We start from the raw sequence: 26,682 nt of genomic DNA on the forward strand, positions 1-26,682 counted from the left end.
AGGATCTCTGTTTTCTTTTTTGTGCTGTGCCTGGCACATCAAGACCAAACCATGAGTTACTCTGATGCAAAGTAATCTACAAAGAGTATTCAAAACAAAGGCCAAGCCCTATGAGACACAGATCTCTTCCTGCTCCAGGTCAGAACCTGACAACAAGGCAAGGCAAACTGATTCCATAAGCTTCTCCTATGTTAGGTGCTTGAGGTTAGACAAGATGAACACCCACTTTTAAACACCTGTCAGAAGACACAGTGCTATTCTGAACCCCAGCTCCAAAGGGAAAGGGGGAACATGAAGCATCTGAAATGTCCCAACACTGAAGGATGTCCTGCAATCCTGAACTGCAGCGTTCAGTTTTCAACTTATCATTGCAAAATTATTACTTCCTCTGAAGCTGTTGATGAGTTTATTTCCATTTTTTGCCAGTATTTTAAGTAAATATTCCTCTATTTGATTCCATTATTCAGATTTGTCCAGTCTTGTATTCACTGGATCTGTTCACTGACATTTTATGTCTTGTGCACTGATTTATCTGAGAGACCCACTGATGGCACTCTCTACTATTAGAGAACCATCAGAGATTTAAGTGAGTAATTCCTCATGCTTTCTGCAATAAGGATCATTTTAACCCAAAATCGCTGTCTACAATGCTTTTTTATCAAGAGCTATATTACCCTGGCGTATTGTGAATATAAGGAATAGCCAAGATATTTTCCCTTGACCTTTGCAGAAGGATGTTTGTACCGCATTCTTGAGCTTATATCCTGCCGCTTGAAATTATTATAAAGGTTAACAGTGCCTTTAGAAAAAGAAAAGAAAAAAAAAAGAAAAGAGAAAAAAGAAAAAACAGTAACAAGCAGACCTATGATCATATATGAAAGTAATTCTGTTTACACTGCCTATTTTGAGCTAACCATCCTTGAATAGATCTAGGTCAAGATTTTAAGCACCAGAGCTATCTATTTTAAATTACTTTTTTCCACTCAAAGAAGAACACTTAGTTGGATCACTGCCTTCTTTATTTCTAGAGCCCTATACAGCTTTGCTTCATATATTTCTCAGCCAGGTGTACAGTACACTTGCCATAACATGAACATAGCTATCATGTAATTCAGTATGAGATGTAGCCATGGACACAAAATACTTACTGATTTTGGAGTTCAGGTCTAGTAGGAATGTAAAATAAATCCATACATTTATCCTGGGCTAAATTTACTCACACATTGTACCCTGTGTATTCTTACTGTGAAAGTAAATGGGGTTTACATCAGTAGAGAGATTGTATCATTAAGTGAATGACAGGTTATAAACAGAAATACAAGGTTGAGTTTGAAAAGTCCCCAAATTAACAACAAATACAGGTTTATAGTAACCTGCTATGTGAATTATAAAAGCAATTAGTAAACTATCTTATTTTTCACTATTTCTGTTTTAGTATGCAAGAGGGTCTTTGACAGCAATTGATCATATATCAAATTTGAACATGTAATGAAACTCAGAATTTACTCCCTGCATACTGACTAAAGACTCTTGAATTGTGAGAGGTTACCTTGAACAGCAGACAAAACTGGTGACATATCTTACTCATGCAAGAAGTTATACCAAACCACATTTTGCAATCAAGAGGAAGAACACGTAGGCTGATATTTTAAGAAAAACTTAAGCATTGACCAAACTCTATTCCCATTTAGTTCTATAATGAAAGTCCCATTATAGGGGTAAAGTGTTTCCCAAAGCCCTCAGAGCAAGTGGAATTTTGTTGATGCGTTGAGAGGAGAAAATGGCCCTTATGTTACATACACCAGAGGGTCAAACTAACTACCCTTCAGGTCAACAGTCTTCCAGTACCTTACTGTCTAAGAGAATCAATCAATCATTAATCCTAAGTTAGGATATATGCATATAACTAGGACAGTCCAGATCCCTCAGTCAGAAAACTCCTCAGTTAAGGAGCGAGAACATGAACCCCTTTCCTAGATTTAGTGCCTCAGACAAATCTTCTTTTTTTTTTTTTCTGAAAATGAGAAGAGGTATTAATCCTTGGGTCACAATGCAGTAATGTATCAGCTTTCAGCAACTATGAGCATGATCATAAGCAGAAATGTAAATATTAAAGGACTTAAACACGTTAGCATTTAATAGCAGCAAAACTGGCCTTTGCTGAATGCCTGTGATGCCTAAGTATTGAGCACTGACATTTATGAGTCTCCTTATGGACGAAGACCTGAATGAAAGTTTCCTGGGATGTGTTAGTGAAAATCATGCTTAATTGCTCAGTCTTCCTGTTGAAAAAGCATTGACTGAAACATTTTCACCTTGGTGTGAGCTGTAGAACTTCATGTTCATCTGAAGCCAAAAACTCAGCAGGAAGAAAATACAGAGATAATTCAATCAAAGGAGACCCTGAAATGTTTTGTGAGCATATTCCTTTTCTATCCAGCTCTAGGTTCAAGGAATAAAGGTTTTGATTGGCTAGTGTGTGATTCTCTTTCCCTAAAATTGTGTTCTAAAATAAAACTGGGACTAATGAAGTAGTGATGGGTAAAAAATTCTTGGATTCCAGATCACAATTTAATTCATTCCTTTGATTTAAAAAGAGTGATGATGGTTTACACCAGGGAATTGATCGATTTTCATTAATTATTATGGTATTATAATAGCACGGGAATATATGCTTCTTTTGTGCCAGGTGCTGTGCAAAAACGTAGTCAAAATTTTTCCAGCTCTCAAGAGCTTTTACTCTTAAAAGGCAAGGCAAACTGATAATGCAGGAGAAACAGTTATACAGGGGTAAATGCCAGGTATTCAAGGTCAGTGTCAGTCTTTGGCTGGGATGTGTGGATGATAAGAAAAGAGAGGTAACAATTAAACTGAATACATTTTTTGGAAAATAGCATAGTCAGATATAACCTTGAATGCACATTTAAAAATAACTCTATTTAAATATTTGCTTGCTGGAAAGCTTTGATTGGCACTGTGTTTGCATTTGCAGGAACCATTGCATGCTGGATTATAGTACTTCAAAGAGTGAGACTCTTAGCTTTCAGTGTGAAATTCTGTGTACATGCCCATTGCTAAGGCACATTTCTTTGTAAATTAATATCCTGCAGAAAAGTTGCAGATGAAAAAGATCTATTTAAATGATTACTTGCCTTGAAAAAACATGGTACTGAACCTCATATTCTTTTCCTTCCCCCCTTCCTCTTCATTTCTGATTATTTTCCTGGAGAGCCAACAGGTGAAATCCCAACAGCAGGTAAATATTACATTTCTCTGGTATGTCTTATGGAAAGAATTAATGAACATAGCGGTGTTGATTAATACATATTGTTCATCAACAATGAACAATGCCGGTGTAAACCAGCATCAGTAAACTGACAGCATTGCAGCTACACAGTTCTCTACCAAAGACTGTTCTGATCGGCTGATTATGTTATTTTCACTGTTCATCTTCTGCAGCGTGTTTTGGTGAGCTAGACGCAGGTGATCAGCACTGAGCAAGCTAGTGTTAATCAGATAACACATGCACCAGAAGACATTGAACAAAGCGTTATTACAACTGGTTGGACGATATGAAGTGAAAATGAACAGTTCGAAGGCAGCCTGACAGTTTTCTGCTGTAGTCAACAGGGAATACTGAAATGGGCTCAGATGCCTGAAGCAATACACCTTACTTAATTTCACTCTGCCTTGTTGAATGAAGTCACAGACCAAATGTCTGTGTTTGCGGGCTGGGGAAAAGGATGCCAAAAAGAAAAAAGCACATGTTCTAAGTGAATGTGCAATTAGACAAAAATGAGCTAAATAAAACAAATCAGAATCTACTGCTGTAGGAGTTCAGAATGGTCACATTTGGTGGTTCTAAAGGTCCATCTAGCTCCATATCCTGGGGTGGGTTTTTTTGTTTCTTTGTTTCGGACGATTAAGATTGCTCGGGAAAGAGGGTAAGAAGCAGGCAATAGGCAGAGGGATCCTTCCCTGATGCATTTTGGCCACAAATAATTAGGGAATTCTGGCAGTAGTTAGGGAATTACAGAATTCTGGTGCCTAAATCCTTTATCAGGAGCTTCCAAACTACTCTGCAACCAGTAATATTCAAACAATTTCCGATGACTGTTCGGAAAGCCCAGAAGTACTATTGCCACTAAGGGTAGCAGCCACTGTTGTAATATTAGATATGTTGTATACATGCCATGAGACACATTTACCACAATTACTATGCCAGGGAAATTACTGGGGAGATCAGCTTTGTGCAGTGTAGTTATTGTAAGAGCCCCATATTTCTGATGCCTGTTGCTTAATGTTGTTTCCTTGCAAATCTTTCTAGCCACAAAAAAACCAAAGACAGCTAAGGAAAAAGAAGGTAGGAATTTACTCTGTGTGTGCATATATATATAGAAGATCACAATAAAAATAGTATGAGATTACAATTCTGCATGTATTGCTATTTGAAACAACCCCTAAAAGATCTGTGTTAATTTTCAAAGAATTTTACTTGAAAACTGTAGGTAATAATCTATTCAGCAGTCAATTTACCAACCTCAAACTGTGCTACTTTTTCCTTGCTAGAAAAACCAATTGAGAAGAAACATCTGAAAGATGAAAAAACCAAAGGTAATAAAAGGATTAAAATCTCTGTAAACAGCAATCAAAATGCAAATATTAGTTTTTTTCATGGGATTGGAAAGAGGAGTTTTGTTAGTCTTTCTAAATAAGTGCAAGTAAGCCAAAATGATGAAATTGTGCATAAATCCCCAGTAATCGAATGCCTGATGGCTCCTTTGCATGTGAGTATCAAGGATTACACCAGCACTTCCAGTCTGGCTGCAGCAGTGCCCTGCCTGTGACCCTCCCTGGCTGGTACAGCATTAACCCGTCTGCATGGTTCTCCAGCACTGTATCCACAGAATAGTAGAATTTGTCCCCACTTAGTCTGCTGTTATGCTCCCTAGTGAGGTAGTGCAAAGTTCATCTCCATAGTTTGTGTGATGCTTTAGATCACCACCTTCGTATTGTAGAATAACTACATTGATAACACGAAGTGCTTTTTACACATAAGATAGACTTCATGGTCACCTACATTCTGACTAACCTATTGGACACAGCACTGCCTTGACTGTTTCCCTACAGTAATATGCAGACAGAGAAATGGTTTCCACTATACCTCTGAAGATAATTAATAGTAATAGGTTACACTAATTTATTAAGTTATCTAAGACATAAAGGTCTTCTCTACATTGGTTAAAGACAGTGACTTGCATAGAAACATTGTATATTGAAGTCCTGGAACCTCAAAGGATAATAGTTAGCCGTACTGATGCAAGTTTGCTAAACTAGTATCTAGAAGCCATTTGTTTCTATGGTTTTACTAGACATAAAATTTCTATGTTTAATTTACTAGGAAAGTCACACTTAAAAAAAAAAAACTGGTTTATAAAGATTCCTATCTGTGAGTTGATTCCAAGAAACTAACATGTTTCTTATTGACATCTATTCAAATATTTTGGCCTAAAACTGAAGATTAATTTATCATCTATGTTTTGTTCTTTAGGATTCCCACCAGTAAAAGAAGCTCCACGACTTCACAACCTGACATCAGGTACATGATTTTCCTTTGTTGTAAAGGAACTTCCTTTTCCTTTCCAAAATTTTCCTTTCTGTTTTTCGGGTTTTGGTTGTGGTGCTGGGGTTTTTTTGTAAAGGAGCTCACACTTGCAATCTTTTCATATCTCTCATTCAAGTCTAAGGGACAAGATGTGAGGCAAGTCAAATAAATCAAATCCATAAATGTTGCTCCTGTGGAGAATGATTTGCTCAAATGGTATTGCTTTACCACCTTCCTAAACTTTCAAACATGTAGTCAGCTAATTACTTTATAAACAAAGTAGCCTGTAAGTAATTTGGCAATGCATTATTTAAGACAGACATATGCTCCTCATTGAAAATCTGTTCCATAACAAAACCACATAAGGAGAAGTATGTTCAATTTATTTTCTCTCACATTAATAAATATTGTCTCCCATCACAGTGTGCCCTCCACCCCAACCCCCTCGCAAGAAAGGTGAATAAAGGTAGGGCATCTTAGGAGGAAATCTCCCTGCATTGTGTTATCAGTTAGCTCCATGATTTTCCTAGTTTACCGTAAAAATAAAAATATGTTCCAGATTCTTGACTAGTATAAATTAATCCCTATGACTTCAGTGGAACTGCACTGATTCATGACAGACAAAGATCAAAGTCTTTAATCTCACCTGTGAGGTGTAACTGGTTTACACAGAAAATATGAACTAAATATTAATATGGGTCCTCCCAGTGCAACTTTGTTGTCTTAAACTACTGAGGAAAGAATTTCACCTCTAATCATCCAGACTGTTTTGTTGTATACGATTTTTTTACCTCTTTTACTATAAGTAGAATGCTTTAGAGTCCTATATACATGATAAAAAATGTGTAATAGATGTGCAGTTATATGTATCTATGTATGTAGAAATATCTATTTATCCATATGTACAAACTTAAAATATTTGAATAATAATAAAAAAGGTAGCTAAGTATAAAACAAGTACAGAACAATCTGACATCAAGGAAGAGAAAATGCAAATGAAATGCTAAGATCAAGCATCCAAATGTTAGCATGTGTATTTGCATGAAAATATTTATACACATGGCTCACAAGACTTTGTTGTATAAGGGCAACTACATTTACATAAAAGAATGGCTTCGCTTTTTTTTTTCATCCTTTTTTTTTAGTCAGGAATACAGAGTTATAGAGTCAGATATAGACTTTAATTCCTCTTAATGATTCTGTTGTTAACTGATAGATGCAGAAGGTAGAATCTATGCTAGCAAAAAGTTATTACTATTTTATTAATATAGAATTCATATAGATCAAGTAGTGCTAATCATAATAAATAACCAGTAAGTTAAACCAAAGATTTTGCCAGGAGAGAAAAATATTATCTTATGGAGCAAAATTCCAAATTCAGTGCAAAACAGGAATGTACTAAAACTTGTCTGCCAGTGGACTTCCTCCTGCACACCACACTCCTGCAAAGTTTACATCATTGAAAGACTGTGTTACTGTGGTTTTCATTTACAGTAATTGTTATGATTGATTAATTTAATTGTACGTTATCATTGTGCAATTATTCTTGACTGGACGTTTCCCAGATCATAAGCAGCTCTGTGCAAACAGTTCTTCGTAACTGGCTTTGCAAACAGAACTTACTATGTAAGTATTTTCAAACTATTCTTTGTCCGCTGAAAAGAACAAGTTAGTTATCAGACAATGGATGAAAAGTTTCCAGAAGAACATCAAAGTGGTTTCTCTTTATGAATGTTGTTCTTTGGTATTTGCTCAAATCGAGAATTTGAAAGCTGAGACCACATCCTAGGTCATGTACACTTGAGTTGGAACTTGATAGCTTTTGCCTGTTCTGTTTGCAGATGAAGTCAGTGCATTTTCCCCAGTGAGCTGAATACTAATACTTTTTGCTGATAAATGGAAGTAGAAAAGGATTTACATTTTCTGAGCTAATCTAAAAATTTAAATAGTAAATCTTCTTTCTGCTTTAAAAGCCGAATAGAGTAGATTCACGTGTTTTTAGATTTTGATCAGAGTCCTTCAACCTTTCCCTGATATTAAAAAGCAATCAGATAAAGAAAAATAAGCAATTTAAAAAGCGGTATATATCTTCAATTTTGGAATGTTCCACATTTAAACAGAATTTTAAGCAGTACTGTACCTTTCATAAACAATTGTGATATGTGCAGTAGACACTAAATTTCACTCCCCTGTAGAGATGCAAGCAATTACATAGAATTCTTTCCCCTTCTTTCTCCTGTCCTAAATGTCAAAATTTACACCTGTACCCAGACTGAAACTTACACAAAAAAAAAAGGGAATGCTTGGAACTCCATTTTTTTTTTTTCTTCTATCTTATAACAAATGTATTTGCAAGCACACAGAAGCAGATTTTTCGGCTCTTGGAGTAAAATTTAAGGAGTGTGCAAATTCAACTCTGTGGTGAGGACTATCTACCATACCCTTTATATGAACAGCTGTAATACTTTTATATAAGTCCTAGTTTGTTTCAAGGCTTATACCAGAGTATGAAAATCTAAATTAATCAAAAGTTGATTATGTTTATTGCAATTACCTTGTAACCATCCTCATGGCTGAAAACTCAGGAAACAATGAGTGTTGCATTTGTCATACAGTCAGTCGAAGAGGTTGATGTTTTTACTGTGCTGTTATCTAAGCCCACAGATGTGCAAATGTGGCAGAAATAAGCAGAGGCTGTGATGGAAGAGCATGAAAAGTGAGAAATAATGAGATTGATATTAATCCTGTATAAATTTCTTTGTTAAATTAGAGAAATATGTGGATTATTCTCAAGGTCAAGAGAAATCAAACTAGTTGTGCTAACTTCCATGTAAATAGATGAGTCGTAAATAAACTTACATAAATCATGCGTCTACCCTCATACATTATTAGAGGTGTAAACTTTTCTTGGACATGAAAACTTCTATACCTACTGTCTAGTCAAAGAAGTTGTACCTCTGGGAAAACAAAAATTATCATTAAGCAGAGCTGGAACACTGTTTATATGAACATACTATGCTAGCACTTCTATGAAAAAAGCATTTCTCAGCTAGATTTTTCCTCTGCTTCTGCAGTGATAGAGAGCAACAGTTTCTCAGATGTTTTCTAGCATAAAGAGGAATCATTTCATCATATTATCAGCAAAAGATATGGAATGACGCATAGTGATCACCACATGAAAACCTCAGCAACTCCAGTGGGTGAATTCATTACATGTCTGTATTAGCATGTGGTGATTGGTTTGTTACCGTAAGGTTGTTTTATGGCTTTGCACTTTCTGTCCTCCTGTAATATATTTTCCTATGCAAAGACGATTTCCAAATCTGCAAAAGCAGAAAGTTCTATTTAATGTGAGATTTAATATAAGAAGCATTTGAGAGACCATCGAGGATGTTTCCTCAATGCTAAGGGAACATAAACTTGTCAGCAGTGCAATGTGTAAGATTTTTTCCATGGATCATTATTTTGAAAGAGAATGAGACCACTTTCCTTTATTTTTTCCTTGGTTCTGAAGCATTTGAAGACTTTGGGGGAAAATATGATCTTTTTTCATTGTTCTGAAGTTGCAGTTTTTGACAATTTCATTAAGCACAAACATATTGGTACTGTTCTATAAAATAGAAGCATTGAACTACTTTAAAAATAATGCACAATATTTAAAAGAGAAGGCAAGAACTTCATCACTGCAGGACAGGTACCTCTCATCTATAGATAGGTGATGAACTGCAGATACTGTATTTTCTACTGTCCTTGCCACCCAGACAGTCTGTGTATCTCAGATGTATGACGGTTCTAGTGTTCTGTCAGCAGTTTCTTCCAGAATTTCAGCTGCATAAACTTGTACTCCTGAAGCTGACCATTTGAATGTAACTAGATCAAAGAAGCTGAACAAAAATGTTGAGGAGAAAGATGTGATATTCTTTCTCAAAACAGAAATATAGATCAAGGAAGAGACCATTAACTGTAACAGCTGTGTCTCTGAAAGTAATAATGAAAACAGTAATAGCATCCTTGAAATAATTTATGTTAGAGGTTTATCATTTTTTTTCTCACCAGAATTCAGCAATAAATCACTAATATTAATGTTGTATTTTCTGGACACAAGAAAGTGTGCCATTGGCTGGAAAATAATAGAAGGAACTGGCACTCTGAGAAGTTTCAGAATTTTTTGCATAAGATCTGTGCTCATTCATTTACAAGACCCGTGTCTATGTGGGATAGTCTCATTCAGTAAGATTTTCCAGGGTGCTCATCACTCTGCAGTACAAGCGCTCGGCGTGAGGGCAGGGTGAACTGCGCACTAAGACTGCTTGCAAGAGAGTCCGTGTAGAACAGCTTCCATTCTGTGGATACACATGAATGTCTCAACATTTCATGTTTGTTAGAACTGTAAGGACCAAGGCTGCATATGCAGGCTTTCCAACAACTTGGTGTTAGTCATTCCACTATTCTGAAGCTGACTTTTAAAGAAAGACTTGGAGAATAAATCTCGGCAGGCTTGTCTAAGCGGAGACATGGAGGAATACTGTGCACTAACAAGAGGTGTATGTTTAAATAGCTCACTTAAACAGTACTAAATGCTTGAGTGGTCACTTATTAAGAATTAAGGTGACCTTGACTTAATTTAGTTTAATCTATTTTGAAATTGAATTGATGAAAATTTCACTGAGGCTGCTTTAATTCTGAATGAGTGCCAACACAACACTTTTATATGGCCTAATTAATCCATTTTTAAAGTTAACTTGAATTAATCTTCCTGATTGTTCCTACATAGAAAAGCCATATGAGGAGTAAATATCAGCCATATTGTGGTAGCTAGGTAAAATGAAAGCTTTATGGTCTGGTCTGAAGCTGATTAAATGTCACTGGAAAAATTCTTACAGATTGCAATAAGTTTTGAAACTCAAAATCTGTAAATACACACCACAAATGAGAACAATACATCAGGTTTTATGTTAATTATAAGCTTATAGATAGCCTTTCAGCATAGTGACATCGTAATCTAAATTATGAATTACAGACATTCTATTTAAATGCCCAAAGGGTAAGTTTTACGTTTTGAAACAAAGAACTTCATGGGGAGAATCTAGAAGCACTTTGGGTTCATGCTGTGTCTTCTACAGGAGGACATCTATCCCTAGCTCTAAACTAATCTCCTTTTTTACCTTTGGTTATATTTGGTAATTCCATTACCTTACCTTGAGTTTATTTGTTGTCAAGATTTGTTTCCAGTTAGGAATTACTGAGACTGATTCTCAATCAGCTTTGCATTATGATGAGAGTTACTTGGACTCAGTTTGAAGTCCACCTCCCCAGTAAACAACCTTAAGATTTCACAGTTACCAACACAGTGAAAAAACAAGAGTTGATGCAGTTCAATTTCAATGTAGCATCTAAATATTAGCTACATGTTAATAGCACTTGAACTTCACTAGCTCAGTCTTCAAATTACTGAGAACTTTTTCTTCTTATTATGCAAACCTTAGCTGTGCCACAACCATGAATATGCTTTACAGACCCCATTGATAGACTCTCATTTAAAATCTGTGAGAGATAAATCCTGAAGATTAATGAGCAGAGAGAGTCTTTGCCAATCAACAGTGAAAAACACTGTTGAAAATATAAGGTCAGACCCAAAACATTATTTTAGAAGATTTTAATGTCCCGAACAGTCTGTCAAAGAGGTTCCATAAAGCTTAAGTTTTCTACATCCATAAGGCACCTTCCCATGCAAGCACATAATTTTTTGGCCCCTACATCCTGTCGTGGTTTAACCCCAGTCAGCAGCTAAGCACCACGCAGCTGCTTCCCCCTCCCCCTTCCCAGTGGGATGGGGAGGAGGAAAAAAAAAGGTAAAACTCATGGGTAGAGATAAGAACAGCTTAATAACCAAAGTAAAATAAAATATAATACTAACTAATAATAGTAACAATATAATAATAATAATTGTAATGAAAAGGCATATAACAAAAAAAAAAAAAGAAAAAAGAAGTAACACCCAAGAAAAGACAAGTGATGCACATTGCAATTGCTCACCACCCGCTGACCGATGCCAGAGCAGTGATCCGCCCCTCCTGGCCAACTCCCCCCCGTTTATATACTGGCCATGACATTCTATGGTATGGAATACCCCTTTGGCTAGTTCAGGTCAGCTGCCCCGGCTCTGCTCCCTCCCAGCTTCTTGCACACCTGCTTGCTGGCAGAGCACGGGAAAATGAAAAGTCCTTAACTTAAGATAAGCGCTACTTAGCAACAACTAAAACATCAGAGTGTTATCAACAGTATTCTCACACTAAATCCAAAACACAGCACTGTACCAGCTACTAAGAAGAAAATTAACTCTATCCCAGCTGAAACCAGGACAATCCCTGTTTTTGAAACGCGGAAAACTGCTGGCCTAGTTCCCAGTTGCTACAAAAACTTCGTTAGGATCCAGAAACTTGATTAACATTTCCTGTCTGCCAGACATGCTTTGAGTACAACTAACCCATCGGCAACATCAGGCCCTTGACAAAATGCAGCTGTAATTACTTTGCTTTTAAAATGGTGGTGACTAATATTTTCTTTATACCTGTGTAGTCATTGTGTACTTTCCAAGGGATTTAGCTGACACTCTTTCAGAGCCCTCTTCACCTGGAGAGACTCAACTTTGTACCTTCCCAGGTACTTCCACTTCCCAGGAGGGCACTAGGGCTACTGAGTTACAGAATAATTTGGGTGGAACACCAGCTGCCTGTTCCTCTTGAATTTGCACAATTCCAGATCCATTAATACAAGAGTCATTGGTACTGGAGGTTAATAGACAAGATTTATCTATTTGATAGAAAGGTCTGTTTCTGCTTCAGAAACCTCTTTAAGTAAAATACTTCAAAATGGTTGCTCGGTAAAATTTGGAAATAATTCTGGACTAGTTCTTACACTATGAGGCACATCTAGTAATGTACTTAGCTAGCTCTTGTGGCTCATGCACATGTATGGCACTAAGTTTAATATCTAGAGAGCTTTGCAGTCCATAATGGAGGGATATTTCCTGTTGTCATTGGAGAGCTGGTTTGTGAACATGACTTTAAAAGTAGGTGCTGTCATTCAGCCTAAGTCTTGTTTAAGGTGTCTGAAGTCCACTCTAAATCTTGGTCCACAAAGATTATTAGAGCTCTCCCATTACACTTGACAATGTGCCCTCTGAGCTTGGAATGGTTGTTTACATCAAAAGGGAACAAGCAAAATTCTACCAGGGAATACACTAAGGGAAAACTCAGAGTCCAGAGAAAGATCCCAGAAATAAAGAAGGATCTTCGGCAAAAAAATGAGTTGAAGGATGAGCAAAAGTTGACAACAGACAAAGTAATCAAAAGTTGGGGTTTTTTACAATTAAGTCATTAATTGATTACTTCTTATGTTTAGCCTAAAAATTATTTGCCTAGTGAATTATTAGAAAAACACCTATATTTTCTGTAAACGTAGGGATAAATTTGTCTAACTAAACAACATACGAGAGTCGCAGCCTGTGGAAAAAAAGACTATGAAAAAAATATATTATTTAGCATGCTGGTTTAGATCCAGTAATGAGAATCTGATTTGCCTAACTTTGTAAAATGAATCCAATTACTAATGTTATTTACGCCTGTTGGACAATGATTTCATTCCCTTCCTCTTAACTGGGTCAAAACATTTTGCTAAAATTAAACTAAGTGGCTCCAAGCATTTATAAATATATACTATATTTGTGCCAAGTCAAATAAAAATATATATATCTCAGTATAAGTCTGAATGATTTTGCCACAAATGAAATATCGATATCTAGTATCTTAATGCTTCTCATTGTTAAGTTGGTTTTGCCCTTTAGTTTGACTCGTGTATATTCTTAAATGACACTGCAAGAAAAGAGAAGAAAAGTACGTATTATGTATTTCCATGACATATCTCGTGGAAGCAAAGTTCTATAGAATATGTAATTCTTCAACAGTTTTCTGAGTCAGAGATTATTTATCTTTGTTTCCGATAAATGGCCATTTCTTCAAATCCCTCTTGAACTATAGGAAAGTTATTCCTCTAATGTCATATTCCTTCTCTTCTAATGGGGACATTGCTTAGAGGACAGAACAACTATCTCACTTTTTTATCAACATAGATTTTGTTTTTAAACCTTTATCAGCTGAAAAACAGGCATCTTAATGTTGGACTGAGTTCATGTTTCCAGGTTATCATCAGTATAGTCAAATCCAGTGGACAAATCATAATTATGTGATGCAATTCTTAATTAGTGAGACCAGAACTGATAGCAGATGCTGTGAAATATTTTAAAGAAGCCAGCCTATTGAGCTCCTACAGTTTCTTTCTGTTTGCCCTTGCTCCTAGAACTGTGCAAATTCAGGGTGAGGAAGACATCCTAATTTAGCTTTATTTTTCATTGTAAGTACCACACAGGTACAGATCCGATCCTCCTAACCATAAGCACTTAAATAAGAACATACTTGCACAAGTTCCATGATCAATGAGAGAGGAACTTCTCCAATGGGTTACTCATCCCTTTGAAATCTGAATTGCCTCCTAGCATTACTTCATGTGGCTAGAGCTAAATCCAGAAGGTAGTGCCTCTAGTGTCTGAAATTAAGCAGGATGAATTTGGGCCTGTCATCAGGGTTTGTCAGTAGCATAGTTCAAGCACTGTCTCTTTCCTGACTTCTTATTGTTATAAAGAAGTGCTGCTGCTCCCAGCAGAAAAGTTCTCACTGAGGAAGATAAATGTCTACACATAATGCTACACACATCCAAAAAACCCCCTTGATTTAATAAAGATTTCAGTTAGAATGATAACAAATGAAGAAAGCACTTGTATCATTCAAACACCAGCTTCACTTTCATTAGTTGCTTAACTGCCTTATCTTCGCTGTTCCTCTCCCCTCCCCTCTCTTCTCCTCCCTTCTCCTCCCCTCCTCTCTCCACCCCATGCCTTCACAGCTGGATCAATATCTGGTATTAGCTTCCAGTTATTAGATATCCATTCTTGTTAACATAATAAGATCCCTGATTGGTTTTACCTTCTTTGGTTTTATATATTTTTTGTGTGCATAAATGTGGCTGTATGTAAATTTTAAACCAATCTTTTAGTGACTGACAGTTCGTTAGAAACAATGATTTTAATGCAATATGTTGTAATTATATTAGTTGAACATGCTGGCCATAGGAATGAGTCGACAGAGACCATGTCATGTCAGCGTGCCTAAGGTACATGATCAGCACACAGTGCATCCTATGAAAACACAGTCATTGTTTATTGAGCAATAGCAATAAAATCCAATTCTATATTGCTGCCCACCAAATACCACTGTAGTCTCATGTAATTACCACTGCAGACTGTGAAAAAATCCAACAGATTTTAATAGACTTTGGATCAGGCCTGCATTAATTTTTGGTCCCTCTTAAATATCATTTCTTGAATGATTCATTTGCTCCTATGTTTCACTAATAAAACACATAATGCTAGTACCAGACTCCTTTGAAAGCTCAATGCTAGCAAAATTGTAAAGACTGTGTACTCTGATCATTGTTATGCTTTGTTGGAAGTGTCTGTATTACCACATATGTGTCACACTGTTACATCTTGCATGGTTTTACTGTCTAACAAAAAGAATTTTTTAATGAATATTGGGGGAATGTCACCTTGGGGATATTTACACATTTATGTGAGAGTTATGTGGTTTGTGTGCAGTGACCATAACATGGAATATAACACTTTTCTCTAAACATACAGCTTACTTATCCGTTAAGCCTTCTACTAGACAATGCAAGAGTCAGTTAGCAAAATACAGAATTTTTTGCTCACTTAAATGGCTGTTAGGTGTCATCTATCACCTTCAAGCTAAAAGACAGAAATAATAAATTTCACCTTTTATTGCAGACATTGGTTTTGTCAGAATGAAGATCTCATTCATTGAGCTATGTTGTTATGTTTCAAAAAGAGCACTGACTTTGATAAGTAACAAATCATAACTGGTTTTAACTAGTTCTGGTCTTGGGATTTTATATATATTTTAACTGTAGTGATATTTTTCCCCTCTAATGACATTAAATATGACCAGAGTGACCTTCTAGCACTATTGATTTGATATATTTACAACATGTTTTATACCAAGAAAGTGTTGTTAGAGACATGTACTACTGACTTTGTACTGATACTATTTTTGTTCCACTGATTGAAACACTGATACAGGCTGGTTTCTTTCGTGTATTTAGCAAATTTCCTGAGTGAGTTGGGACCACAGACACTCATAAGGAATGGAGCAATCTTCTGGGTGTTTTTTGCTCACTGTTGAGCACTATTTTTGAGAGGAGGTGTATTTTTTCTTTTAAAGTATAACTATTTTACCTTCTCCAGACCTTGCAGTCCCACAATGCTTGAAAAAGAGCCATTAAGGAGAACATGCGATCTGAGTTCTCATGGCTGTAATAACAGTGTTGTTGCTAGTATTTAACTCTGCTACTCAAACATCTTTAGTACTTTTTTATTAAATAACTTATTGTCTGACAGACCTCCTGCTAAAATGGATGTGAAAACTTGGATGGTCTTTGCAAAGATGAGCAATTAATTGCATCATATCACAGATACTTTGAAAGTAGCTTTGAAAGCTGCTTTCCAACCATTCTTCATTTTCTTTCCTTATGCAAGACCCAAAATAAGACACAAAAGAAATATCCTCATGGGACAATTTCTTTTTTTCCCTGTCCTGGTTTCGGCTGGGACAGAGTTAATTTTCTTCTTAGTAGCTGGTACAGTGCTGTGTTTTGGATTTAGTGTGAGAATGATGTTGATAACACACTGATGTTTTAGTTGTTGCTAAGTAGCGCCTATCTTAAGCCAAGGACTTTTCATTTTCCCGTGCTCTGCCAGCAAGCAGGTGTGCAAGAAGCTGGGAGGGAGCATAGCTGGGGCAGCTGACTTGAACTAGCCAAAGGGGTATTCCATACCATGGAACGTCATGCCCCGTATATAAACAGGGGGGAGTTGGCCGGGCGGTGCAGATCGCGGCTCGGGAGCTAACTGGGCATCGGTCAGCGGGTGGTGAGCAATTGCATTGTGCATCACTGGTGGGTTTTGTTTGGTTGGTTGGTTTTTTTTTTTCCCTTCCTCCCCCTCCTTTTTTTTGTTATATTCCTTTTCATTACTATTATTATTATTATATTTCATTATTACTATTGTTAGTATTATATTTTACTTTAGTTATTAAACTGTTCTTATCTCAACCCACGAGTTTTACTTTTTTTTCCCCTCTTTCCTCCTCCTCACCCCACTGGGAGGGGGAAGGGGGAAGCGGCTGAGTGGTGCTTAGTTGCTGGCTGGGGTTAAACCACGACATTCCCTGTCTACACATTGTGTATACAATGCTAGAAAAATGTCATTTTAAGGGGATGTTTTTAGATATATAGGATTGATTTAAAGTAGTAATGATATTTCTTGCTTATATGTAATGGACATACATATAAAAGTTTTCTCCTCTTCTTTTCCCCCTCCTCCTTCCCATTAAGCATTTTACTTTCTAAGAATGGCAGTAGTGTGGCTGTACAGCATGCTTAATAATAAGAAAGGAGTTGAAAAGGATTTATCAAAAAAAGATAAATCTAATTTTTGAAGCAAACTGTGTTGTTTTGAATAGCTAGTATCTAAATATGGACTATGTTGTGAATTTAAGAAAACAGTATTTGGTCTCCTGCATAGGCCCTCAGCATTCAGCTTTGCTATTCAGAGAAATGGCATTCAATTAAATGTCAGTTACACAGTGCTGCTAAGCACAAAGACTTGTTTTAGAAAGTGTGAGGGCAAAAATTTGTGATATTTAGCAAGGATTCCATACCACTTCCTTTCCTCATCTGCCCTTGTGTTTTCTCTGGTCAGTTTGTCACACTGTAATTTTACCGAAATGTTAAGGGAAAAAGCCCAAATTGTTTGATAGGGAAAGAAGCAAAGCAAGGGGGAAAATACCTGCTTCTCTTCCTTGCCCTTTAGCAAGTGCAAAAAACTTCAGCTCCCAGTCATTGGAATAAGTTTTCTTTGTTTTTCTGTGGTTTCAGTTTTGATTGCTGAACCAAAACACAGTATGTGCATTCCTGAGAAGCAATCAGAAAGAAATGAGTGCAACTGTTAATACTTTCCTCTTACTTATAATTCCTTACTAATTAGTTGTTTTTAATGCTATGATTGCCTGAATTTTTGTGCTTTGTTGAATTGTTCAGTTCTATTAGGAAAGTCTCTAAGTGAAGAAATTTGATTCAAACTAGAGAACACTAGTAATAAAAATTCTTTCCTCACACATTGTCTGTAATTTTTCCCTAATAACCAAACTTATTGCTAAAAGCTATTGCTTTTTAATGAATATTTTATTTGGTGACTTGCCTTAAAAATAGCTATCTAAGCCTTGTAGAAATGGGACTTTAACCATTTAATAAGAACACCTTTATATTGTTCAGGATTAGTAAATTTTATTCCTCTCTGAATTTTCTACCCACGTTCCTTATAAGATTAATTTTAAAAAAGACTACCGTGAAAAAATACATTTATTTGTTTGTTTGGATGACCATAATTCCTTACACAAAACTCCTATTAATTGCTTGAGTAAGCACTTGAATAGTAGTTTGGCACTTTGAATGGTAGAAAGCTACGCCTAAGTAGTCTTCTTTAAAATGATACTAAATTATATTAACTCAGGAGAAGCTTTCATGAAAATTATCACAAGGTCCCTGGACACCCTTGGAGTTTGAATATGTTCCCAATTAGACTGCATACAGCTAAAGAAGGAAATGAAAACTGTTTTTCCCTCTTTAGCCCCTGAATTACCAATTCCCAAACCAGATATGCTGCTTAAGTGGAGCTAGAGCCTATCATCCTTTGGAAACTGTGGATCAATGCATTGGGAGCCAAACTCTTTTACAGTGTCCCAGCACCTTGACTTTTAAGATCCATCAGGTCTCTAAGGATGGAGTGCCCTCATATTCATCAGTTTTCTTAAAGAATGACTTCAGCTAAATCAGCACAGAAACAATTCCAAAACAGACTGCTTAGGATGTAAGGATCTATAAAGGCATAAATGTGCAGGATGAAGATGAACAAGTCAGTGTTTACCTAGCACTGAGCTTTTATAGTGTCTCTTCCACTACAGGGTTCTTTTAATTAGCTGACAGTTGCTCAATAGTCTGTGTCCCGGTGACTGGGCTTCTCATGAAAATCTTTCCCCATCCAGATTTGTCACAGAAGGGGACCCCTGGTAAAGGACCCCTTTATTCCCTTTGTATGGAAGGTTCTTCTGGTCATCTATTCAGATTTAAAACTCCTCTCTTTCCCAGCAATTCCTTAATCCTTCTCTCAGCAAAGAAAGATTTGGGATCTTATCGTCACTTCATCAGTGTCTGCTTTTTCATGCTTTGGAAATGCAAATGGCTGAGTGTGAAGCTTTCTGCCCAGACAGTAAATAAAGACTGTTAATCAACATAAGCCACCATAAGGCAAAAAACTGTAACCACCTGTTAAGCGGTATTCAAACCTGAGTGTGAAGCTTTCTCATACATTGATTCTAATATTCTATACGGATTCACATAAATCGATGATTTATGCCATATACAGGTGGATTTAACTCTTCATTGCCTTTGCCAGGGATGAGACACAGAGTAATCAATGTATTTGGGATGGTAAAGGACTTGTGGATGACACCGTAATGGTGTCTGTAGGGGATATGATAGATGTGCATGCTTGGAAAGTTAGATCTGATTCTGGCATGTATTTGGACTTCTGTGAGCCTGTCTGCTGGTTCTCAGCCAAGTCAATTCTGCTGGTATCTTTGCCTTATGTGAATATGTGGAAATGGAACAGTATCTAAAATCACTGTTCAACTATCCCAACAATCTTATGGCCTTGGGATTGTATTTGTTCTCTAGTGTCTCATCCCTTACTGAGGCTTGTGTCAGCTAGTTGCCTTTTACCTGTTACCTGTTACCTTTTCTATTCAACAGGTTTAATGAGAACAATTAACAATGAATAGTATGTAATTTGCATTCTAGCTCTTTACATGTTAAAATAGATCCTCAAAGCAAAATTAATAATCTTTCAACAATCATGGCAATTGGGAGTGGTGCCTGAGGATGGACAGAAAGCAAATGTTGCTCCTGTCTTCAAAAATGGCAAGAAGAAGGACCCAGGGAACTACAGGCTGGTCAGCCTCACCTCAATCCCTGAGAAGGTGATGGAGCAGCTAATCCTGGAAACCATTGCCGGACACACGAAGGACAAGAAGTTGATCAGAAATAGTCAGCATGGATTCACAAACGGAAAGTCATGCTTGATCAACCTGATAACCTTCTATGATTAAATGACTGGCTTGGTAGACCAGAGGAGAGCAGTGGATATTTTCTACCTTGACATCAGTTAGGCTTTTGGCGCTGTCTCCCATAGGATCCTCAGAGAGAAGCCGATGAAGTATGGGCTAGACGAGCAGTGAGGTGGACTGAAAACTGGCTAAACTGCCAGGCCCAGAGGGTGGTGACCCATGGCAGGAAGTCTAGTCGGAGGCCATTAGTTAGCAGGGTAACTCAGGGGTCAATATTGGTTCCATTTATCGTCTTCATTAATGATCTGGATGATGCAGCAGAGTGTACCCCAGCAAGTTTGCAGATGACACAGTACTGGGGGGAATGGCTGATACACAGAGGACCGTGTTGCCATCCAGAGGGACCTCAATAGGCTGGTTTCCTCCTTTCTGCTGAAGAATTGAAAGCACCAGGAGAGTGCTCTTGCAATATTCCTCACATTTCTTGGAACCGGCCTTCTGTGTGAGATGCATGTCACTTAGAGATCAAGAGCACACATAAGCTCCATGGAATATTTGTGTAATTTATTGGCTATCCATGGAATGTACTTAGCTTTTTCTCTTGACCAGCCCTAAACAGCTTCACACAAACCTTGAATCCAGAGGGTTTTGTTTGTTTCTTTGCTTTCTGGAACTCATCTTGGCTGTTCTCACTCCAAACTGATTTCTATCCAGACAAAAATTGTTTAAAAGATTTCTCTCTTTTTGTGAGGGAAAAAAGTGCCTGTTCCTTTCACAAAGTGAAAATCAAAAAAGCTAATACCCCCTCCTCCAGCCTTTCAGAAATGAATTCATCTTAGGTATCAGACATCCTTATATAACTGCATTAGTTATAATTTGTTAAAAAAACCCTATTTCTACACTTTTCCAGCATTGACTTTTTTTGTTTCATCAATAGTACTCATAAGGGAAATTTAAGTAATTATATGAATACTCGTAAACTACATCCTAAACAAAAGCATAAGGCCAGATATAAAGCTTTTTTTTTGTCTCAGCTAAGATGACAAAAGATGTCTAGTGTTAAACCACATGTTTTGCTCCTACTGTTCATCTTTTTTTGGTAACATTTGCCCTAAAGATATGAGACAATACATTCAAAGTGAGAACGCCCTTCAGTTTAGAAGACACATTCTGTATTCACATTGAATGTGGGAACTACAAAGGCAGAAGGGGGTGCATTTGTAGTCTTATTTGCATGCCAAAATTCAAATTGTTTTCCTGACTATGGCTTGTATCATAACACTGTTGCAGTCTCTGATACAGACACAGTTCCAAAGATGTTGGTATTTTTTGAATGAAGTTCTTATCTGCATGTTCTGCAGCTGAGGTTTGCTAGATAAAGGAGCCTAAGAAGGGCAACTTGCAAGGCAAATAGTGAAAAAGCACATAGCAAAAAGTGTAATTCTGAAACCATTTCCTCCTGCATAGACTTACTATACAGGCAGCTGACTTTGTTTTTCTTAACAAGTTAGAATATGCTAAAGATAGACCATTCAGTTTACGAAAAGTGTGAATCTCATCAGCCATAAAGAAGAAAGACAATATATGAGATACTTACCAGAAAACATGGGGAAAACAAAAAAAACAAACCAACAGGCATTTGCAGTATGTCTACTTCAAAGCTCTGGTGGTTTGATTAGCCAAAATATAAAAGATCCATCCCAGAAAGGCATGCTGATGAAATTTTCATTTATAAATGAGTAGTTTTGTACTGGGAGAATTAATAAGAAACAATCTACAAAAAGAATATGGAAAAAAAGGTCTTTTTTCATATTTTGACTATCATCCAAAACCTGAAAATGCCCGCTTTCTGTACCTACATTTGGAAGCGTAACACCTTGCTTACTAAATCTTGTACTCTGATAACAGTAACTACTAGATCTCACATACCATACAATGTATCAAAGTATTTTAATCTTTTAGCAAGTGAATCTGCTTAATTTACTCATGTATAAACATTGCCTTAATATTAGGATAAATCCATGAAGTATTGTACTGTAGTTTGTGTAACCTCCCAGAAAAAATTGAAGAAAATGGGGACTTTTCATTTCAGAATGAAACATTTCAGATTCATTCCAATGTCATTCCAGTTAAAAATTAAAATATTTTTCAGAAATATTTGTAGATTTTCCAAATAATTTCAGAAAAGTTTCATTTAAAAGTTTTGAAAATCAATAGGTAGAGTTTCCAAATTTTTGTTTCCAATATTGCTTGTTATTTATAAAGTTGCTTTTGGATATTTGGATATTTTAAATCCTCTACTATAGTCTGTTGAGTATTGATGAAAAAAGCACTTGCTTTTTTTAGTATATCCTTCCTCAAGATGAAAAAGTTTGGACTTCGATTTTTTTTTTAAAGCGGAATCTATATCTTTCCCTTTTGTCAGAAAGCTTTTCTCCAGTGAAAAGTTGTTACAGCTAAATTTCTCATTTGCTGTAGCCTTGCCTATGCCTCAGAGGCTAGGAGAAACCTCCTACAGGTTACTTCCTCTTACTGCTTCACTCATACCAGAGAGGAGAGGAGACCTCTGTCAGCGTCAGTGTGGAAGGAGCCTTCACACAGATACATGCCAGTTCAGAATCTGATGTTACAGCCCACGCAGACCCTAAGGGCTGGACCCTTAGCAAGGGCTTCTGTCATTTGCACTACAGGAAAATTTCCCAATGACATTAGGTTGTTGTCCTCGAAATGCGTGAGCACTGAAGAGGGATAAAGTGGTTTACTAGTGGTTTTGACTGCTAGCTGACAGCAAAGCAATTGTCCAAAATACTGGTTTTGGAAGACAGTATGCTGCAATATTTATAGGTGTTTGAGCCTCATACCCCTTACACACTTTTCCTGGAAGAAGTGTGATTGTTTTTTCCTCTTTATCTTAAAAATTCTTGTACATAACCTGCCTCTTCTACTCCCCTTGTTCTTATTCCTGTCCCATTTGCAGTGTTTACGCTATCTTACTTCCACTCTTCAGGCTTTCCCACTCTCAGTTTGTCCACAAAGTAACTCTTACTCTTTGTTTTTTCTACCTGTCATAACCTCCAGCCCTTGTCTCCCTTCTTACCTTGAGGTTCCCCTATCAGTTTCCAGCCACTTGGCCACGATGTCTTGACACAGCTATGTCTATTTTTCTCCTCAGGCTCTTTAGTCAAGTTGTACATCACCTATTTTTTCTTCCAGTCACCCCAAGAATCACCTGGCCTAGGCACTTAGCTAGATTAGTGTTGGTCTCCTACAATGGCAGACCACTTTTTTTGGTTGAACAGTCACAGTCTCCACCACAATTTCCCATCTCAGTCTCATCACCCTTGACAAAATTCAGATGTCTTCTGCCCTCAACATTGCCCCTCTAGCCTCCTAGGACACTGACACTTTAAAGAAAAGGTTTTTTTATACCAAGAAAAGAAAACCTTTTTTTTTTCCTAGCTGTTTTTTTTAAATATACTTACATTGTTCTTTTGGGGTTCTTTGCCAAAAAACAAGCTCAGCCTGCAGCTAATTGCAGCACTGGAAGTTTCACCACAAATAGTTAAATATGGTAAAAAATTAAGTTACAGGTATTAGAGTCTTATGAAAGGAAGTAGCAGGCAAACTTAGTAAAAGTCATTACTACCGTTCCTATCTCTCCTGCGTTTCTTCTTTATCCTACATTTTCCTGATATTTTCTGAAGACAGGTGATAAGTAACAGGCTATATAAAAATTTGAATGTCACTTCAAAATGTTACACTCAACATAAGTACATGTTAGCCAAACAACAGGGCTCCTTTCTCAAACACTACAGGTATCTCAGAAACAACACAATGAAGGGTGATCTTTAGCATTACGCATTCCAAACACATATAAATTTTAGAGTTCTTTCCCCCAAATTATTATTTTTTGTGCCTATTTTTCAAATTTAGTATTATGGCCCACGTAATTAGTTTGTGGTTGTTGGCCAAGTTGTGAAAAACTGAAAGTTTGCCCTTTCCCTTTCCCTCCATGAATTTAGTGGCTTTTAACAATAGACTGTAAGTCAGATTTTCAAGTGAAATGGTTGCAGTGGCCAGTAATACTAGTGATTTTAGAATGATGATCACATAACACTTCTGGAAAGCGCTGTGGTGTCAGGCATGCGATAATTACAATATATAACCATGTTTAAAGTGCTTGTAAGTAGGTAGCTATATAAGCTAGTATGTGTCAGGACTTTGTGAATGTATGTAAAGAAAAAGAGGTAAATTTTTGCATTCTGATTGCATGTAAAATACAGGGAGGTATAATCATTTTTTTTACCCTTAAGTAAACTATTTATTGGTATTTATTTGGGCTAGACAGTGCATGATGCCCTACTTGCCTTCTTCATAGAGTTATTGACTTTTTTGTTTTCATTTTTATATCCGTAAGACAAATATGCAGAAATAATTTCCATTTAAACAGTAAAAGGTGAGTTTTTAATTGGCAGCTTTCTTCCTGGAAGGTATTTCTCTTTATCAAACTGGCACCCACTGGGATTAAATTTTAGGGGGTTGTATGCTTGTTTGTTTGTTTTTTAAAGAAGATCTGATTGAGAAATCTCTGACAGAGTACTTTGGTACGAGAACATTGTTTTTAATCATAGCAGGTTTTGTGGCAGTATGCTGCTTTAATTAGTTTTACTTACAACAGTTACCTTAGTTCAAGGATGGAATAAGTCTGTTTGTTGAAACTATAACAGTTTCTATAACTATATATCCCAGAAACTTTCTGGTCTTGCCCAAGTGCCTCCGTAAAATGGCCAATGGTAGAGGACATAGCACATCCACACCATGCACCTAGTCCGTGGCTTGTCAGGCCTCACAGGGGAACCTTGGTCTGTCACATTTAGGCTGTGAGCTCTAGTCATGGGAGTTGCTATGTCTCTGTTTTCTGAAGAAATCTCAGATGCATCTCACAGAGGAACATCAGAAATACTGAAAATTTGGGGAAAAAAAATTGTTTCCATTCTTAGATTTAGTGGACAAACACTAAGTCATTTGCAGAAGGATCTGATTTCCAACTCCATTTTCTAGTGTGCTTTTTAGATTACAAAGACTTAACCTTTGCGTGAGGCAGGCAAGAAGACCACAGAGGATAATATAACTGGATTGAATATACCAGCATTTCTGACACATCCTCTGTGTTCCACCATTTACTGTGATTTGGCAGTCAATAAATAAACCCTGCACCTCAGTTTATAACACAGGGAGCCCTGGAGTCCATCTCAGTTTAGAACTGTCACAGGGAACAGCTAATTTTTTTTAATATAGAATGAACAGTAGAGGAAAGAAAAAGTCACCAGAAAATCAATTGCATGAAAACTAACTTGTTTCAGATGCCAACATTCCTCCAATCATTTTCCCAAACACATAACTGACTAATAGTTATCTTTTAAAATCTTGTCAACGTCGATCTCAGAGTGCAAAATTCAACTTTTGGAACAAATTAGGTCAATTCCATCTGTGCTAAAGTATGTGTTCTTGAAAGCCTTTAAAACGTAATGGAAAGAAGTGCAACTACACAGGCTAGTGATCAAAAATCAAAGGGGAGAAAACCTCCCTGATTGTGAAAGACTAGGAATGAAGTACTGTCATTTATGATCCTTTTATTCAGAATAAAAGATAATTCATTTGAAGCCTAATAAAATATGTCATTATCACTATTAGAAGTGAGTCCTTCTGGAACTCCTCGATGTATCTGAAAGTGGCTGTGAAATATAAAACCAGAAAATATATGTGTGAATTTTGGGGGCTTCAATTCAGCTATCCCAAAATGCAAATATTCTGGGAGAAGTAGGACCATAACGCTAGAGGAATAATGGATTTAAATGTGAAATTATCAACAATTTCTCATCTTGTTCTACAAAGAAGTCTCATTTAGCCTTTTAGCTAAAATCTTGTTGATATGTAGAACTTGGCTTGTGATCACACTAGAGATTTGTGCTGTTATAACTCACTTAATGGAAATGAAATTATACAGATGTTTTCTGAAAGAACATGGAATACACTCATGGCTCCAGTTTGGAAGCCATAAACATTAACCATCTCTTCCTTGTTTTCCTAGCTCCTGTCCGCTACTTTCAATGTGTCTTCCTAAATGGACCTAATGGATTTGGACTGCAATTTCCCACTAATCTCCCTTCAAACAAGGAAGAAAAGACTCACTCAAAGACTTCCAAGAGAAAGACAAGGAAACCAGGGCAGTAGAGAGACTGAGTCGTGTGATCGCTCACATTTTGCACTTTATCTTTTCTGCTGAGGTCCACAGTAGTTACAGTGGTACTTGTCATTGCAAGAATGTGGCCCACTTGGACACATGTACCTGGAAAAAGTTTCCATGGGGCAGAGGCAAAACAAGCGGTAGTGAATTGTGTTTGACAAAGGTAGAAATGTAAAAGTGCCCCGTTTCTCGTGGAAAGGCTGCAATGTTAACAAAGTGTTGACCTAATTGTGTGTGTGAGTGTGTGTGTGTGTGTTTTTCTGCCTCTTTTGCTCTTCTTGTTTTTCTTTACCTACCTGCTCAGCATTGAAGTGAATCTGTTTTCCATTTAATCTTATCTAGGGAGTGAAATGTTGAATGTAGCTGTTATATCAGCAAGATTGCAAGACTACCTGCAATCCTAAATCATTTCTTCTTAACGTTCAATCAAATTGCTGACAGGAAAAAGCCTCACTAAGTCATGAAAATGTGCTCTGTGACTGGTGCTATTTTTATGTCTCATTGACCAGTGTAGC

The 26,682-nt window shown here is 36.9% G+C and overlaps 1 protein-coding gene across 1 annotated transcript in view; it reads left to right on the forward strand.

Moving 5' to 3' along the window:
* The window catches only part of TRDN (triadin), a 242,640-nt gene extending 216,479 nt beyond the window's left edge, over window positions 1–26,161 (forward strand). The window contains 5 exon segments of the mRNA XM_050893954.1: window positions 3,230–3,256; window positions 4,328–4,363; window positions 4,570–4,614; window positions 5,552–5,599; window positions 26,012–26,161. Of these exon segments, the coding sequence (XP_050749911.1) occupies window positions 3,230–3,256; window positions 4,328–4,363; window positions 4,570–4,614; window positions 5,552–5,599; window positions 26,012–26,154 (299 nt within the window). The 3' untranslated portion in view covers window positions 26,155–26,161.
* Window positions 26,162–26,682: the final 521 nt, after the last annotated feature.

This window comes from Gymnogyps californianus, chromosome 3, assembly GCF_018139145.2.
Source record: "Gymnogyps californianus isolate 813 chromosome 3, ASM1813914v2, whole genome shotgun sequence".
Lineage (NCBI taxonomy): Eukaryota > Metazoa > Chordata > Aves > Accipitriformes > Cathartidae > Gymnogyps > Gymnogyps californianus.